This window comes from Zootoca vivipara, chromosome 16 (genome assembly GCF_965207765.1).
Source record: "Zootoca vivipara chromosome 16, rZooViv2.hap1.1, whole genome shotgun sequence".
NCBI lineage: Eukaryota > Metazoa > Chordata > Lepidosauria > Squamata > Lacertidae > Zootoca > Zootoca vivipara.
Window position 1 is genome coordinate 22,984,038 of NC_142599.1, and position 18,084 is coordinate 23,002,121.

At 49.0% G+C, this 18,084-nt stretch overlaps 1 protein-coding gene across 4 annotated transcripts in view; it reads right to left on the reverse strand.

The window, feature by feature from the left end:
• The window catches only part of NOS1 (nitric oxide synthase 1), a 119,159-nt gene that overhangs the window by 54,117 nt on the left and 46,958 nt on the right, over positions 1-18,084 (reverse strand). For all 4 annotated transcript variants that reach the window (XM_035098445.3, XM_035098442.3, XM_060269289.2 and 1 more), the window contains 2 exons: positions 5,671-5,803; positions 456-593 (listed from right to left, as the gene is read on the reverse strand). In XM_035098445.3, coding sequence (XP_034954336.3) covers positions 456-593; positions 5,671-5,803 — 271 coding nt within the window. The remainder of the gene's footprint in view (positions 1-455; positions 594-5,670; positions 5,804-18,084) is intronic.

Here is an 18,084-nt window from a genome sequence, read left to right on the forward strand (position 1 = left end):
GCCGTGGTGCAAAATTCCTCCGGCGACCCCCCCCCCGGCTTGCTAGGTGCCGTTGGAACGGCGGCTAGCAAGCCTGCTGTTGCGAGGGGACGTGGCGGAAACAGCGCACCGCGGAGGATACAGTCGGCCACCCCCTGCAAGTGGGACGGAGGAGGGGCAGCAGCAGAGCTAGGCCGCTTCAGCGGCAGCGCCTCGCTCACCGCCTCGAACATGAGCAGTGTGCGGGGCTGCTGGGTGCCCCAGCCCAGCGCCCCTGATGGGGAGGCGCCGTGGCGCACTGCACCACTAAGCCAAATGGAAAGGACGGCCCTGGCGGGGAGTTCCAAAGTGCAGGCACTTATTTGAACAATATAGAAAGAATCATTAGCGGAGTGTGATCCTGGGATCTGGCAAAGCAAAACACAACAAGACAAAACCCCTCCCCAAACATATTGTGAAATGCCAGCCTCACTTACCATGGTACTCTTCAGATGCAAAGTGTCGTTGAGCACCGATCCGGTCTCCCAGTTCCGCACTTTAGCAAAGCGTGGGCACTTGGAAGGGCTTCCATTCATCACATTCTTTGTTGGTGACTGCCGGCCCGAGGGCGAGATCTGGGGCAGAGAGCGAAAGAACAGTATTTTAATATTCTGTTGGAAGCTGCCCAGAGTGGCTGGGGAAACCCAGCCAGATGGGCAAGGTATAAATAATAACAATTATCATCATCATCATCATCATCATCATCATCAGAGGGACAAGGGAAAACTAGCAGTTTAAACATGTACAAACTTTTTTTGTGTATCATTTTCACAACATTCCTTCAAGGTACTACCTTAAAAACATTTTTTTTAAAATTGATTTTCCAAAATTTTAACAAATCCATAACAAATTGAGCAAATTAAGTGCAACTTAAAAAAACTATAAAAAAAACTTCAGGGTTAAGGGAAGCTTTCTGTGCCCGCTTCTGCACAGACTTCTGGGCCACATGCAAAAAGTGGGCGGGGCCAGAGGCAAAACTGGGCAGAGCAAGAAATGTAAATTTTACCTTACATACGGCAGCAAGAGGCATTTTCAGAGTTCAAGGATGCTTCCCAGCCTGACTAAAGCACTAAGGGAGATTTAGGGGGTATGTTTGTCCTGGGAAGGGCTAGACCAGGGGTAGGCAACCTAAGACCCATGGGCCACAAGTGACCCACGGGGGTCATTTAACTGGCCCACAAGCCGCCCCCAGTTTCCGGCTGGGGGATGATTAGAGGGTTTTTTTAAAAAAAAATCCTGGAGGGGGGCTTATTTTATTCCCCACCAAGTTGAACATTTGTGGTTGGCAAACCCTAGGAGTGGAGAATGGGGACCCTGGGTTTGAGAGCCAGGGGAGTTCTGTGGAACGACGTGGTTAAAAGAGGATGGAAAAGAAAGCAGCCTGCGTTTCCAGGGAGAGGGCGAGCTTAATAGCGGCTTAAGGGGAGGGAAGGATTTTAGCAGCCCTCAACGTGGAGAGCAACTAAGCCTGCAACAGCGAGTTTTATGGAGCTTAGCAGCGAGAAATCCCAACCAGTGGAAGACAAAGCATGGGAGATTCAGTCTTGCTCAGCTGACATTGCCTAGAACACTAAGGGGCTTTCCATACGGTTCTATACTTTCCTATATAGCACCCCCCCAAGAAAAACCAACTTTATTGTGCATTTACGATGATTTGCACTCACTATTGTATTGAGGGAGTTATACCTAATCCTGTAACGTTTCTGCCTGCAAAACCGCTTCACTTCCAATCTGTGCAAGACCTGAAAACATCCTGCTAAAATCCCATAGTTTTTCATACTACAAATGCTGGACTTTTGGAGTTGTGCTTCTGTTTTTTAACCCTGCAGGCTTCTCTAAAATGCCCTTGGAACTCTTCCCAGGCCACTCCCCTTCTCTCTAGGCCACACCCTCACCAGTCTAGCTTCACACCTTCCTCGGGTGTTTCTAGCCAGGCTGCATTGTGTCCTTCAACTCTGAGAACGCCTTTGGTTTTTCCTGGATGGAAGAGAGATAGGGGTGTTTGAGAGCATGCGTAGAAATTAGCCTACTCTACAAGGGTGCGCCCGTTACATCCTTTGCCCTGCTGACTTTCGCCCATGGGCCTGCTTGCCACTGGCACGTAGAAAGAAGAAGAATTCTTCTTTAAAAGGAAGAATTCAAAAGAAGATGCTGTAGATGACAGAGCTAAACATTTCTTCAAGTCAAAAGATTTTTTTTAACCAAAGAGCCTTGCACACAGCAAATAATTAGCAGATTTATTATGGCATGCACATCAGTATATTTCTTCAAAGGCTGAGATGCCACGAAGCAGAACAGCCCAGGTTGCATCTCCCAACTTTTTTTTTAAAAAAAATAAACTTTAAAAATAGTTAGGAAAATATCTGCAGTTAGGAAACAGGATCAGGAAAGCAGAATGCAGTTAAGGTTTTGAAGCGTCCCCTTGCCACTGTCCTGGGAAAATTGACGCTACTGGGAAAAGTGGTTCTGGCGTGAGGATTTTGATGTCGGGGAAGGTTAACTTGAATTCCAAACCTGCTGCCAGAATGCTGTTCCAGCTCTGGCCGCAGGGGATACTGCTGCTGCTGCTGCTGCGCTTTGTGGTAACAATAGAAGCTAATCCATCATGACCCTGCATACAATAAGGACACTAAGTTGGCAGGGAAAGCCCAGAAACTGCCCACAAAAGGAAGCCAGGGCAGAGCTGAGGCAGGGGGGTGGGGGTGGGAGGAGACCACACAAAGCTTTTCCACACCATCCATCAAACACTGTTTGCACAACACGCCATTGTCAGGAAGGAGGAAACACCAGCCAGACTTGGCTTGGGAAGCAGCTGAGGTTCTTTTGCTAAAGGAACCTAGGAATCTGCCTTAAGAGTGGTCACCATCCAGTCCAATGGTGTCTACAGTGACCGGCTGCATCTCTCTAGGATTTTAGACAGGGTGTCTCTTCCAGCCCCACAAGGGAATAATAATAATATAATAATAATAATAATAATAATTTATTATTTATACCCCGCCCATCTGGCCGGGTCTCCCCAGCCACTGTGGGCGGCTTCCAACAGAAAAATACAACACAATAATCTATTAAACATTAAAAGCCTCCCTGAACAGGGCTGCCTTTAAAAGTCTGGTAGTTGTTTTCCTTTTTGACATCTGGTGGGAGGGCGTTCCACAGGGCGGGCGCCACCACCGAGAAGGCCCTCTGCCTAGTTCCCTGCAACTTGGCTTCTCGCAATGAGCGAACCGCCAGAAGGCCCTCGGTGCTGGACCTCAGTGTCCGGGCAGAATGGTGGAAACGCTCCTTCAGGTATACTGGACCAAGGCCAATGCCAAGGAATTCACTAGGGAGGGGCGAATCCATCAAATGTGGCTTCTCTCAGCTTCTTGTTGCCCCAGTCCTCAGTTCTCCACATATCTAAAACTATTAGTGTTATTATTATTCCATCGTTTAGCCCGGATACTGAGGGCCTTCCGGCGGTTCCCTCACTGTAAAATGGGCAACAAGGCACAGGGCTTTCTCAGTAGTGGTGCCCTCCCCGTGGAACACCCCCTCCCATCAGGTGTCAAGGAAATGAACTTTCTGAATTTTAGAAGACATCTGAAGGCAGCCTCGTATAGGTTAGTTTTAAACGTTTGATGTTTTATTATGCTTTTATATCTGCTGGGAAGTCGCCTAGAGTGGCTGCATCAAGTCAACCCAGTCAGATGGGGGGGGGGTTACACCTCACCAACCTCTCCTCTCTTTGCATCTTATCCACTCCCTCAGCTACCCATTTCGCAGCAGGCCCAAATCTCCCTTCACCTCACAGACCATCAAACCAGCAAGGGTGGGGTGGGGTTGGGAAACGCTTCAGAGAGCACTTTGCAAACTGAAGCACCTCCTAGCCCAGGCATCCCCAAACTTCGGCCCTACAACTTTGGACTACAATTCCCATCATCTCTGACCACTGGTCCTGTTAGCTAGGGAACATGGGAGTTGTAGGCCAAAACATCTGGAGGGCCGCAGTTTGGGGATGCCTGTTCCTAGCCTCCTAGCACCTAACTACCCACCTGGACCACTGGCCACCTGCCAGCTTGCTCGCTGGCCTGCTCGTCTGTCACCGCATCGGGAGTTGCCGTGGCCCCCTACTGGCAGCCACACGAACTTCAGCATGACGACAGCCTTACAGTGCATCGCCTGCCCAACAGATTACTGCAAGAAGCCTCCCTTGGAAATGGCGTCCTGCTTCTTTAAGAGCTCTGTTCCTAAGCAGGAACTCACTACAGGGAAGGGCCTGGGAAACTCCATCTCAAGCCTATAGGAAGAACATGAGGCCACCTCGAGGGGACAGGCAGGGTCAAACAAAGTCCTTGTTCTCCCCCCCTTCCACCTCCGCCTGCACTCCTTGCAGCTCAAATTCCTCCTGACACCAAATAAGAAGCTTTGTACTGGCGGGTGTGACAAGTGGAATGTGGTAGCATTGCTCAGATCACGGCAAGCATTTATTAGGAGAGTCCTGCTGGATCAGATCAAAGGTTTGCCTGCTTCAGGGTTTGGGAACCTCTGGGTCTCCAGATGCTGTTGTAAGCAGCAAGAAGGGAAAATATGATTTGGTTTGTATTTTAATGGGAAATTAACTAATTTGCAATCCGCAAACTGAAACACAGTTGTCCTTCGAAAGGTGCACTTCGCCGAATTTTGCAATGCAGTTCTCCAACCAAACATGCATCTGTTAGGGAGAAATGTGCAAAAACCTGCACACATCAATGAGAACATCACACACAATCATACACACATTATGTTGGAGAAAATTGCTTGCAAATTAGTCAAATCTACCTACAAAATGTGTTTGCTAGCAGAAAAATGCACTAAAATGCAGATTTATTGTGATGAGGTGTTTTGTTTTGTTTTTAAAAAATGCAAATTGCTGAGGAAATGTGGAGGACTGAATTTAAGATTGGGGAAAAATTAGAAACTTAACTCCTGTCTGCACTATAATACATTTAATGCAGTATCGTATCACTTTAAACAGTCATGGCTTTTAAGCAGTTTTTAAGCATGATGGGCTCTTCTTGGAACGTCTGAGAACACCAGCAGAATTGTTTTAGAGGTCAAGTTCCTAGCCCTCATGCTGTTGGAGCCTACTTTGGCCACGTGATGGCAAAGAGTGGGCAAAAATCTGCAATCAGAAGGCAAGGAAAAAGAACCCTCAGTGGGTTGTCATGGAATCCTTAAGATATTTCATTCTTTGACTTAAAAAACAACAAAACCAAACCATTATTTTTGTTGTTATTAATGGCCCAATGCATCTCGCTGCCTGAGGCAAAATGAGGCAAAATGGCGCAGACACACCCCCATTCAGCAAGTAGCAAATCCTGCTTCAGTACTAGCTTCACTGCCACTGAGGGAGATCAGCAGTGGTGGTTATAAAGCTGGAGGGCAAGCTCTCTTTCCCAACAGAGGAGTTTGGTCAGGAAGCTCAGGAGGAAGAGCTGAAGGACACCACCAACTCCCAGCATATGCCGCCCGAGGCAATCACCTCACTCTGCCTAATGGTAGGGCTAGGGGACCCGGCAAGGGTGTTAGACGCCAATGGATCTCATTTCTCAAAGGCTATGCTCCTACTTTGTCCCTGTGTGAAAAGAGATGAGGCCCACGTCCGCCCTCCTTGCCCTGCTTTTCAGCACCTACCGGGTCCTTGTCCGAAGAGGGCTTGCTCGCGACGGAGGCTGTGTCAGTCTTCTCCCACAAGTCGTTGAAGACTCGGTCGTTCTCCATTCCTGATGGCAAAGCCTTTGGCGACTTCCGGTCTGCTTCCCGGAAACTGGAAGAGGGGAGGCCAAAGAGACAACCCCTTTGACAGGTCAGCAGTGGAGGGAACAAATACCTGACCTGTATTCTTTTACTTTTTACAGGTGTATCCTGCAATATGTGACTGATGCAACATTGGGGGATTTCTACCAGGCCATCCACACACCATTCCAATTTATTAGTGTCCCAATTTTGCAGGGACAGTCCCGGAATTACAGAAGCTAGCTATCCTGATTTCTGATTTGATCCGGGAATGCCCTGGTTTCCCTTTTTCCTTCCCTCCTCATCTCAGAGAACAATCAAAAGTGGTGGAGAGATCAGAACCACCCCCTTGTCCTTCATGGAAACAGGAGCCGTTACTCTCTCTCTCTCTCTCTCTCTCTCTCTCTCTCTCTCTCTCTCTCTCTCTGCATAGATGCAAAAATGGAGTCCTGTTTATACTGAAAATAAAATACGCCTGCACAGAATGAAGGAAATGTGTCTGTGATCTTCAGATGTAGTGGTACACACATTTAATGAAGAGGAAGAAGAAGAAGAAGAAGAAGAAGAAGAAGAAGAAGAAGAAGAAGAAGAAGAAGAAGAAGAAGAAGAAGAAGAAGAAGAAGACAACCTTTCCTGGATCAACCGCTGGTGGCAAATGGGGAGGCATAGCTACCCCTCTTGGATCTACTAACAGCCACATTAAAATCTGCCCAGCTGTGCATATGCATCTCACACTTGCAAAACAACAGAGAGCTGCTATCTTTGCAAGTCCATACAGGCACACCACTATAGATGTCGCTTTCCCCAGTCTTTCCCAGAATTTCCACTTGCGCCACATTATTCCCTTTGCCAGCTCTGCCATGCTGGCTTCCCAGCATTTTTTTCATTGACCTTCCCATGGAAATGCAGGCAGATCCTTGGCTCTGTGAGATACAGGCCAGAGCGAGCGAGAGGAAGGCTACAAAATGGGTCTCCATCCCCTGCCTCTCATTTTTCCTCTGCAAGCTAAAACTATCTCTTTCTTCCCAATCACAAATAAAACATACAGAGAAGGAAACCCGTGGTCTATAATTACAAAGTTGCCCCATGGTCTGAATTAAAACAATTACAATTTTGTATTTCGAAGAAGAAGATTAAAAATAGCCTTGGGTTGTATTAAATCTAGACACTTGCATCGGTTCCTAAACCTAGGTTTTTTGTTGCTGGCATACACCTTTCTCAAGAGACAATGGAGTGCGCCTCTGGGGTTGAAGTCAAAGGGCTGAGCTAGCAGCTCCAAAGCGACCTCTCCGGGGAGCAAGCCAGGGCAGTGTGTATGGAGGTCCTGGGCTGCGCAGATGACAAGACCCCAGCTCTTGGTCTCACTGATGTGGTCCAAAGGAGAGCAGAGCAAGATGTCTGGCACCAACTTGGCTGCAGGAGTTGCTGGAAGGAGGCGTGCAAGGAGCCATCTGATCATCTTAGGACATACCCTTCAACCCCGGACTGAAATATCTGGGATCAGCAGCAGCACGGCACCGGAAGTCGCTTCTACGCATGTCCAGACATGCGTAGAAGCGACTTCCGGTGCCGCCGCTCTGCCCGATTTTTGAAAATCTGGGGGAATTACGGGATATTTCGCCATTTGGGACAACAGCGGGAAGCGTCTTTAAAAACGGGGGTTTCCCGCAAAAAAACGGGAGACTTGGTAGGTATGTCTTAGGGACTCCACTCCAGATTTGTGTAGGGTTAACACCTTAGCCTTTTCCTCTCCTGAAAATACCCCACAAGGCAGTGAAGGTTTAGGATCAGATTTTTCCTTCTCCTAGATGGGCTACTTTCCCAGGTTGATGAGCCCCATCTGCCCCTCATTTCCCTCTACACTGTGCACCAGCTGCAACATATACAAGAGGCTCGCTGACGGCAGCGACAACAACACCAAGCAACCATGCAGGGCTGCAAAGTACGCAAGTTGCAATGCATACACAAAGCTCGCTGCTGTCTGCACGCAAGTGTGCACACGCTGGGCACCCTTTTGCCCTCAGCCAGTCTCATACCGTCCAACTTTTTCAGAGCCAAAACGGGAACGTGTGACTTCCAGGATGCGCTTCCCAGGAGAGTTATGTGATCCGTGCTGCACTTTTTCAACCCAAAAAGGCACTTTCCCCAGGAAAATCTTGTACGGTGACCCCCCCAAAAAGCACATTTTGGGGTGCCATGAAAGATCACGACCCCCCCCAAAAGCTCTTTTTTTTTGGAGGCAAGAGCACGGCATGTGAGAGAGCAAGGTTGTGGCACCCGAAACGGCTGCCGCGATCTGGCTTGGGAAATGGGCTGTCAATTTCCCGGGGTTCTTGGGAGCTGTGCAGATCCCACTGGCAAGCCTTTGTAAGAGAAAACACACAACCGACATCAAAGGCTGACCCATTTTGCATGGGATGCAATACCACCAGGATCTATCAGCCAATAGAGCAGGCATCCCCAAACTTCGGCCCTCCAGATGTTTTGGACTACCATCCCCATCCTCCCTGACCACTGGTCCTGTTAGCTAGGGATCATGGGAGTTGTAGGCCAAAACATCTGGAGGGCTGCAGTTTGGGGGTGCCTGCAATAGAGGCTGATCCACCAACCTCAGCCAGTTCCCGCCTGCCTGCCTTCATACTCACAACCTCTCAAGGGATGGTCTGGCTGCCAGCTCCTTCCTCCTCAGCCTCAGTGCTGCCTTGTCGAATTCAGCAGGGAGGATGGAGAATCCGTTGGCTCCGCCAGCGGTGTAGCTAGCTGCCTCGGGTGCCTGGTGCAGGGGCGTGTCCTGCAGCCGGGGGCGGGGCGAGCCTCTCCGACGCTTAGAGCCCCTCTGCCGCCTCCCCCTCAGCTGTAGGGCAGCTGAGGGAGAGGCAGTAGGCAGACCCAAGTCCCACGCTGCCGTTTCAGGAAGCGCGGAACCTGCAGGCGCCTAAGTCACCATGTCACTCCTAAAATTAATAATAATAATAATAATAATAATAATAATAATAATAATAATTTATTATCTATACCCCGCCCACTCTGGGCAGCTTCCAACAGAAAAATAAAATAAAATAATCGATTAAACCTTAAAAGCCTCCCTAAACAGGGCTGCCTTCAGATGTCTTCTAAAAATCTGGTAGCTGTTTTTCTCTTTGACATCTGATGGGAGGGCATTCCACAGGGTGGGCGCCACTACTGAGAAGGCCCTCTGCCTGGTTCCCTGCAACTTGGGTTCTCACAACAAGGGAACCACCAGAAGGTCCTCGGAGCTGGACCTCAGTGTCCGGGCAGAACGATGGGGGTGGAGACGCTCCTTCAGGTATACTGGACCGAGGCCAAAAGTTTTGTGAGTCCATTTCTTAAAAAAAACAACAACATCATTTTGTCACACCCCCCCCCAGTGATGACACCCAAGGCAGACCACACACCCCGCACCCCCTTCCTCTGCCCCCTTCCTTCGCCCACCTGTGGCTCTGGCTCCACCTACTCTTGGCCTTCCGGCCTTCCACCCTACCAGTTGCAACAGTTGCTGGGCACAGCTGGCAAGTCTTCCTGGTTTCCGTGACCGAAGCCAACCTGGTTTTAGACGTGCAGAACGTCAGGTCGCGCAAGGCGGTCCACCGAGGTCTTTGCTCCCCACCTAGCTTCCCGCAAGGCTCCGAAATGTTAAAACCAAGAAACAAAACCGGGAGGGTTTGGGAGCACCAGGAGAGGGATCAGGAAAAGGACTCGGCCCAATGGCAAGCAACTCTGACGAATCCCTGTGTGCTGGCTGGAAGTAAAAACAATGGATATTTCGAAATGAAAACAAACACTGATTCTATTTAAAAAAACCAAAACCAACAACCAGGAAATGGAAGTTCTTAAAATAATCATTATTCAGGGATGGGGTGGAGCAGATAAACCTCTGCGTCCCCATTCACAGAGTAGCAGATCTGGACAGCTCTGCTAAGAAGGCACCGAACAGTGCTTGCTCTCCTGGAGAGTTGGCTGCAAAGTCCTTCCATTGCAGAGAAAGAATCTTCGTTGCACATTGCAAGGGGAGAACCTCTGCTTGGTGACAAAGCATCAGCCTTACATGCAGATGGTCCCTGGTCCAATCGCTGGTGACTCCCTGCCTGAAACCCTGGAGAGCTGCTGCCGGTCAGTGCAGACAGTGCTGGTTCAGCTGGAGCAATGGTTGGATACAGTAGTTCAAGGCAGCTGCCTAGGTTGCTCCTAATATGATATTCTATCTGTTGCCAGCACAAAGGCTGGGGATGGAGAACTCAGCACGAAGGGCTATCCGTTCGAAAGATAAAGAGCCAGAAAAAATGGAGGAGTTTTGAAGTTGCCCATCAAGCAGCCTGAGCCAGCGGCAAAGCCCCATCCCTCCGGTAACAGTCGTCCCCTCTATGATGAAAAGACCCAGCTGGTAGAGGATGAGACTCTTAATCTCAGGGCCATGGGTTCAAGACCTGCCTTGGGCAAAAGATTCCTGCATTGCAGTGGGTTGGACTTGATGACCCTCGCGAGAAAGTGAGGAGGAGGAGGAAGTTGCAAACAGGATAAAATCAAATAATTGTAGAGTTGGAAAGGACTCCCAAGGATATTCTGGTCTTCGTCTAAATTTCAAAGGATAGAAAGAGGTCAGCACAGAGGTTGAAAGAGCAAGGATAGTCTGGGAAGCAAACCCCTTTCTTCAAGCCGAGTTGCACCCAAACTTTCAGCACATTTCATCTTTGCTAAACAGGAAATCTAGGTAAGCTGGCTAAAGTGGCCACTTTCAAAACGGACAGTTTTTTAAAAAAATCTTTCCACTGCCGTAATGGCAACTGTTCGTTTCTTCTCCCAGGATCAAAACAACTTCCGTCTTCAAAGAATTTACTTCTGACCCACGTCAAATGACTTTCTCAGCAGGGGGCTGTTGCTAGTTCATTATATCAGTATATTCAAAGGGGGAGGGATGACAACAAAAGCGCAACAACAAAAAAAAAACAAACCACACCAAACCCACATATAGGAAATTGCAAACAGCCTTATTGGCACAAAGCCCTGGTGTGTTTCGACCGGGTCTTTTCATTGTCTATTTTTAAGGCTATGTACACCCTTGGCCTGAACAGGCTGTTTGATTGCATAAAGATTTCTCACAGCCGAGCTGTTGTACATTTGTACAATGGCCACCTTTGCAAGAAAAAGAAAAGGGGGAAAAGGTTTGTTTATTTGGATTTTAATCCAAGGAGAAAGTTGCCACACTATTCTTTCTCAGTTTCAGCTGCACAACCAGAATAATAATATGGAGCGATCTTAAGATAGGGTTGCCAGACGTCCCCGGTTCCCGGGGACAGTCCCCGGATTCGCAAATCTGTCCCCGGAATGTCCCCAGATTTGCAAATCTGTCCCCGGGAAACGTGGCAGCGGCAGCCTCAGCAGCCCGGAGCCAGCCTGGTAGCGCAGTTGGCTCTGGCTGGCTTCAGGAGCTGCTCGCTGCCGTGACGCCCACCATTTTCCCTCTCTGGAAGTCCCCATATGATGTGTCTTGTGCGCAACACATCACATGGGGACTTCCAGAGAGGAAAAATGGTGGACGGGGTATAAATAAAAGTATTATTATTATTATTATTATTATTATTATTATTATTATTATTCATTCATTCATTCAACTTAACTTTGGCCAATGTGCCTTAATGATGAACGGGGTTCTGCTTGCTCCCTTCCTCCCTCCCTTTATCTGATCAAAGCCATTCCATTGAAATATAAACACCAAGCTGGGGAAGGAGAGACATTTCCTTCCTTACCAAGGTAGAAGACAACCCACTCAGCTTTAAGTATAATCTCTGACTGGACAGGAACCTTTGTTCTGAAACACACCTGGCGTGTGCTTCCTGTCACCCACTGCCCCGCTTGGGGTCTAGAAAATATCTGCAAGGAACACAAAAGCATTCTGACAACGCTCCATAAACAGGAATATTGCCGCAATGGGAACTTTAGAGCAGGTTTACATAACCTTTCCATGTGAGCAACTGCAATTGTCCTCAGCTCTGTAAACCAGGCATGGGAAATCACATGCGGCAGCTAGACTGGTGGCTGGGAGAGGCCGCTGAGACCATATAACACTGGTTTTGAAAGGCCCACATTGGCTCCCAGTACGTTTCCGAGCACAATTCAAAGTGTTGGTGCTGACCTTTAAAGCCCTAAACGGCCTTGGCCCAGTATACCTGAAGGAGCAACTCCATCCCCATTGTTCAGCCCGGACACTGAGGTCCAGCGCCGAGGGTTTTCTGGTGGTTTCCTCACTGCAAGAAGTGAGGTTACAGGGAAGCAGGCAGAGGGCCTTCTTGGTAGTGGCACCCGGCCTGTAGAATGCCCTCCCATCAGATGTCAAGGTAATAAACAACTATCTGACTTTTAGAAGACATCTGAAGGCAGCCCTGCTTAGGGAAGTTATTAATGGTTGATGTTTTATCACTGCTTTGTTGTTATTGTTGTTGTTGTTGTTGTGTGAGACAATCCCGAAAAGATGTCTATCTACCTCAGACTCTAAGAGGGCCCCACCTGCAGGGACTACCTGGGTGGCCCCTGACCTGTGACACTGTGACAGGGCCTTTTTCCATGGTGGCTCCCCAGTTGTGGAATGCCCTCCCTGGTGAGGTGCAGCGTGACAACATCGGGCACGTCTATGTATATAGGAAGAGTGCCCCATTTCCCGTGGATCGTTTTTTAAAAAATGTACGCCGCTTCGAGATTCAAATAATTAAGCGACATGTAAATGATCTTACATAAATAAATATAATTCCCCACCCCACACCTTTCGAGGCTTTCCCTCGATCGCTTTCCTAATTGCAAAAAAAGAAGAAAATTGCTGTAAATTGGATTTGCTGCATTCGAGCCATCTAGATGCTGCTGAAATCCAGCTCCCATCAGCCTCTGCTGGCAGGACCCATAGTCAGGGGGATGGTGGGAGTTGTACGCTAACAAAACTTGGCATGACAAAAGATCCCTCATCCTGACACTGGGGCAACAAAGCGCTTCCATCCAGTTCCATTGTGAAACCCCAAAATTATGGTATGTGGTTGGAGTCCTTCCACAAAATACTGACAGCCTAAAAGCGACAGCAGGGAGACGCCAACCTGCGAATGCGCCCTGTAAGACAGGATTTCTAATTCATTTCTTATTTATTGCATTCATATCCCATGTTTTTCCTCCAAGGAGCTCAAGGTGGCCTAGATGGCTCTCCCCCTCCCCATTAACCCCACCCCCACAATAACCCTGCGAAGTAGGTTAGGCTGAGAGACAGTGACTGGGCCAAGGTCACATTCAAGTGAGCTTCATGGCCAAGCGGGGATTTGAACCCAGGTCCCTAGGGCAACACTCTAACCACTACACCACACTGGCTCATCAGTAGGATCATGAAGATCCTGTGCCTGGGAGATCAGGGAGCACCGAAGCTTACTAACAAAATGGAATTAGCAAGGTTTGTAGATGCCAGGATGCAATCGTGGGAGGGAGGGAGTTAGAGAGACTTTGATAATGAAAGGGAAACTGGGGGGGGGGTTAGGTAGGAAGGAGCAACAGGAAACTTTGATCTGCAGCAAATTCTTATTCATGATTAGGCTTGTTGATCTAATTGCAAACAGAAACCCAGGAGGTGAAACACAGAAGGATAATCAAATATGGGATGTGGCGTAGGCATGGGGTGGGGAACCTTTTTTTGGCTCCGTGGGACAGATCCTTATCAGGATCTGCCTCACGAGCTGGATTTGAAAGGTGAGTGGGTTTGCCACCTCACCTGTCAAAAATCCCTCCCGCTGGGATCTTAAAAGGGAAGAGGGAGGAGGCTCACAAATGCCTTTTTGTGACTCCCTCTCTGCTTCGCATTGACCTTCTTTATGATATCAGGAACTTGAAAGTGAAGGAAGAGGGAGGCTCCCAAATGCATTTGCAAGCCTCTACCCCTTTAAGTCCCTGAGACCAGGAAGGGAAGAGGGAGAAGACTTGCAAAAGCATGGCCAGGAATTATGTTGTGGGGCAGGCAGAACCACTCTTAGTTTTCTTTTATTGATTTACTTGATGTCAGAGGGGCAGCTGCCCCACTGCTCCGCCTTGGCTACGCCCATGTTTGTGGGGCACTCTCTCTTCCCCTTTTAAGTCCACGATCTTGCACCCTTCTCCTGACTCTCTACTCATAGACAGCTAAGAGGAGATTAAATCCTGACACTTAGAATTCGCAATCTTGCACCATTCTGGGAACAGAATTGCATAGGTAAAAGGTAAAGGGACCCCTGACCATTAGGGTCCAGTCGTGACCGACTCTGGGGTTGCGGCGCTCATCTCGCATTATTGGCCGAGGGAGCCGGCGTACAGCTTCCAGGTCATGTGGCCAGCATGACAAAGCCGCTTCTGGCAAACCAGAGCAGCACATGGAAACACCATTTACCTTCCCGCTGTAGCGGTACCTATTTATCTACTTGCACTTTGAGGCGCTTTCGAACTGCTAGGTTGGCAGGAACTGGGACCGAGCAATGGGAGCTCACCCTGTCGCAGGGATTTGAACCGCTGACCTTCTGATCGGCAAGCCCTAGGCTCAGTGATTTAACCCATAGCGCCACCCGCTATGGTACTGCATAGTTACTGCATGGTAAATCCCTGTCCCCCTGCCCATCAGCAGATGTCGCCAGCGGTTTGGGGAAATCGGCCTGGTGGGCCAAATTTGGCTCATGCGCTGGATTCTTCCCATGGGTGGGCATAGCTGTGCCCTCTTTTTTTGTACACAGGACAGCAGCAGCTCAGTAAAAGTGGGGGGAAGACCTGTTCAAGTCACACCCACCTCATTTCATTCCTGTTTGTGCCTTAGACTCTCTGTCCAGTTAAATATTTCATGCGCTGCTCCCTGTAGACTTGCAGACCACCCTGCAGCGTACTTGGGAGTAAATGCCCCAACCTGCCACATCAAGCAGAAAGCTGAAGGAGTTACTTGCATGAGGCTCTGTTTCCGAAGAAGGGCTCCAGCCTGCTGCTTGAATCTTCCTTCCTTCCATCCTTTGCTAGTCAATTTTGCTATTGCCGGGGAAGAAGGTACTAGAGGGGAGGACTTCTCCATTACCCAACCCCATTCATGCATGAAACTGACTAATGCAAGTCAAATGGAGAATCTGCATAAACGACCAGATGTTTTGCTCATTCACCAGATATGGGGGGGGGGGAATAATGCAATGACCTTTGCTCACAGAGAGGGTTTTTTGTTTGTTTTTTGCATAATCGCCCCATCAGTGTGAACAGTCTCAAAAATGATGTTGACGGATGTGTACAACTCCACACCCTCCAACACGGCCCCCGAGGAAAACCAGGATGTGTGTCTTTTGGGGCCGAGCACCTGTGCGAGTCATGTGACTTGTGTGAAAGCAAAGCACCCCCAAAATCTGTGTCTTTCACGGCCGCAATCTTGTGGGAACCAGGTGACTTGTGTGAGAGCATGCACCCCCCCCAAAAAACAGGATGCCCTGCTTAAATTGGGACAGATGAGGGGCATGCAACTCAATAGCACAGGCAGGGTATTTTTGGTACATTATCCAAGTCAATGTGCATATTCTCCACTTGGACCCTAATGCACATTTCCTCATTAATGCATGATTTTTTCATGGCCTATGGAGGTTATGCATAATGGCAGGGCAATTCCCACTGTTCTCTAACCATGTTTCTAATGTGCGCACAGTCTACAACCCAATGAGCAACTGTGCAAAATGCCTAATGTATATGCACATTCTCCATTCAACACACACCAACCCCAGCATGTGCAATGTGCATACTTTTAAACTGAGACCAGGAGAAGGAAAGCTTAGCTGTGCAGGTTCCAGGTTTTGAAGGGCCCCTGTGTTAATATGTCTTTGATGGGGAGCCCCACAGCTGATAGGAGCAAAGGAATATCGGAAGCTGCCTCATCCCATATGAGACTGTTGGTCCACTGAGTTCAGTAATGTCTACACGGACTAGCAAGAACGCTCAAGGGTTTCAGGGAGGCGTAGCATCTTCCAGTCCTACCTGAAGATGCCAGGGGTTGAATCCAGGCTCTTCTGTGTGCAAAACCAATGCTCTGCAATTGAGCTACAGCTCATCTCCCTCCTGCTCCCTCCTCCCCCCCCACAGCACTGAAAAGCAAGCACGGGGAGTTGCCAATGTCAGTGAAGAAACAGCAGAGGAGAGTGCAGCGGAACCCTGTTGTTTAGTCGTTTAGTCGTGTCCGACTCTTCGTGACCCCATGGACCAGAGCACGCCAGGCACTCCTGTCTTCCACTGCCTCCCGCAGTTTGGTCAAACTCATGTTCGTAGCTTCGAGAACACTGTCCAACCATCTTGTCCTCTGTCGTCCCCTTTTCCTAGTGCCCTCAATCTTTCCCAACATCAGGGTCTTTTCCAGGGAGTCTTCTCTTCTCATGAGGTGGCCGAAGTATTGGAGCCTCAGCTTCACGATCTGTCCTTCTAGTGAGCACTCAGGGCTGATTTCCTTCAGAATGGATAGGTTTGATCTTCTAGCAGTCCATGGGACTCTCAAGAGTCTCCTCCAGCACCATAATTCAAAAGCATCAATTCTTCGGCGATCAGCCTTCTTTATGGTCCAGCTCTCACTTCCATACATCACTACTGGGAACCCTAACCTCTCCCATAATTGGTCAGCTCAAAGTTGCCCCTCCCTCCAGTTGGTTTTCTCCCCACAGAACCTGCATCTTGGGGAAGCAGCTGAGGTGTGTGGGGGAATAGGTTCTGTAGGAAAATGGGCGGGGAGGGAAGGGTTAAGTATCTCCTCCCCACTTACTTCTGTGCTCCCGCTCAGAACCTCCAGTGCTACTTTTCAGTTAAAACACATTCTCCCTCCCTCTCTTTCTGTGTGTCTCTCTCTCACACACACACACACACACAGAGGGAGTCTAGTTTAGCCCCAGCATCAGACCCAGTCTGCCCTGCGGCAGGCTCCTCCGCCTGGTCAGCATTCTCACAACTCCTCGCTTGCCCAGCTGTGTCTGAAAGTCCCAAAGAGGAAGAGAACTTCAGTTCCTGGTTAGATCTCTCCACAAGCCATCGGACGGCTTCCCCTTTCCAGTCCCTAAGATTTCTATTTCAAGATTGGCAGGCCAGGCAAAGGTAAGTGCTTGAGTCCCCCCCCCCCGTTCCCTCCCCCAAAGTCCTCTGAGGACATGCACATCCCAGTTCAACTGAGCAAGAAAAGAGGCTGATCTAATCTGAACATGCTGAAAAGGGGATCTGGGGTCTTGGAGAGGTGGGGCTTGGCCCACATCCTAGGGGATCAAAGGGAAAGAAGAAACCCCCCCCTACCTCCTCCTGCCAGCCTGCAATTAACAGAGGCAAGTCTGAAATGTACCCAGAAGAAAGGGACAAACACTTCCTACCCCGAGAACATGAGGCCATCATGTGCAAAGATAAAGAGCTCAAGTGCCCAGTGGGAGGGAAAGGTAGGACCGAAGCGAATCCAAAGGCTTTGCCTTGGTTTCTACCAACTAACCCACAAGGATGTACTTGAGGGCAGATTTAGAATTAGAAAAAGAAAGGAAAGGGAGAAAGAAAGAAACAATAAATAAAAAAGATTTAGCAGCAAGGACAACGTAGAGCTCAGGAAGTGCCTGAGGGTGGTACCCAAAGTCCTCGGTGAGAAGCTTAGTCCCTTCCACTAATCCTACTCCAGAGCAATGATTTTCACAACACAATTGTTTTCCACGCACAACTTACAACTTGTTCAATGTAAGAAGAGCCTGCCAGATCAGGCCAGGGGCTCATCCTGTTCTCACAGGGGCCAACCAGATGCCCAAATGGGAAATCCCACAAGCAGGATTTAAGCACAAAAACTCTCTCCCTTCCTGCAATTTACAACAGCTTGTATTACGAAGCCATTGTGGATAGTTGCCATTGCTAGCCCTCTCCTCCTCCACAAATTAGGCCAATCCTCTTTTAAAGCCATAGAAGCTGGGGGCCACCACTGCCTCCCGTGGGCAGGGTTCGAAATTAGCCAGGGGCCAGGCGCATTTTGCACCTGGCTATCGACCACTTGCGTCCAAGAGAAGGTGCCTGGGCGCCAGGATGGCTTCTGACGTCTCCACCACCTGGAATTGCATGCCTGGGGATCATTGGATCTTGACTGTTGGCACACACTAATACCCCCATCCTGTAGAATTCTATGAGTTATGTTTTATCTGCACAACCAGAATGAATTTCAGGAACCAAAATGTTTTTTTTTCCTGCGCGGCCTGAGCAGGAGCAGTCAACAATGTTATAGTTAATTGTTGGAGGTTGCCTTCAGTTACCCCACCCACTGCCCTTTTCACAGTTGTGAAGAAT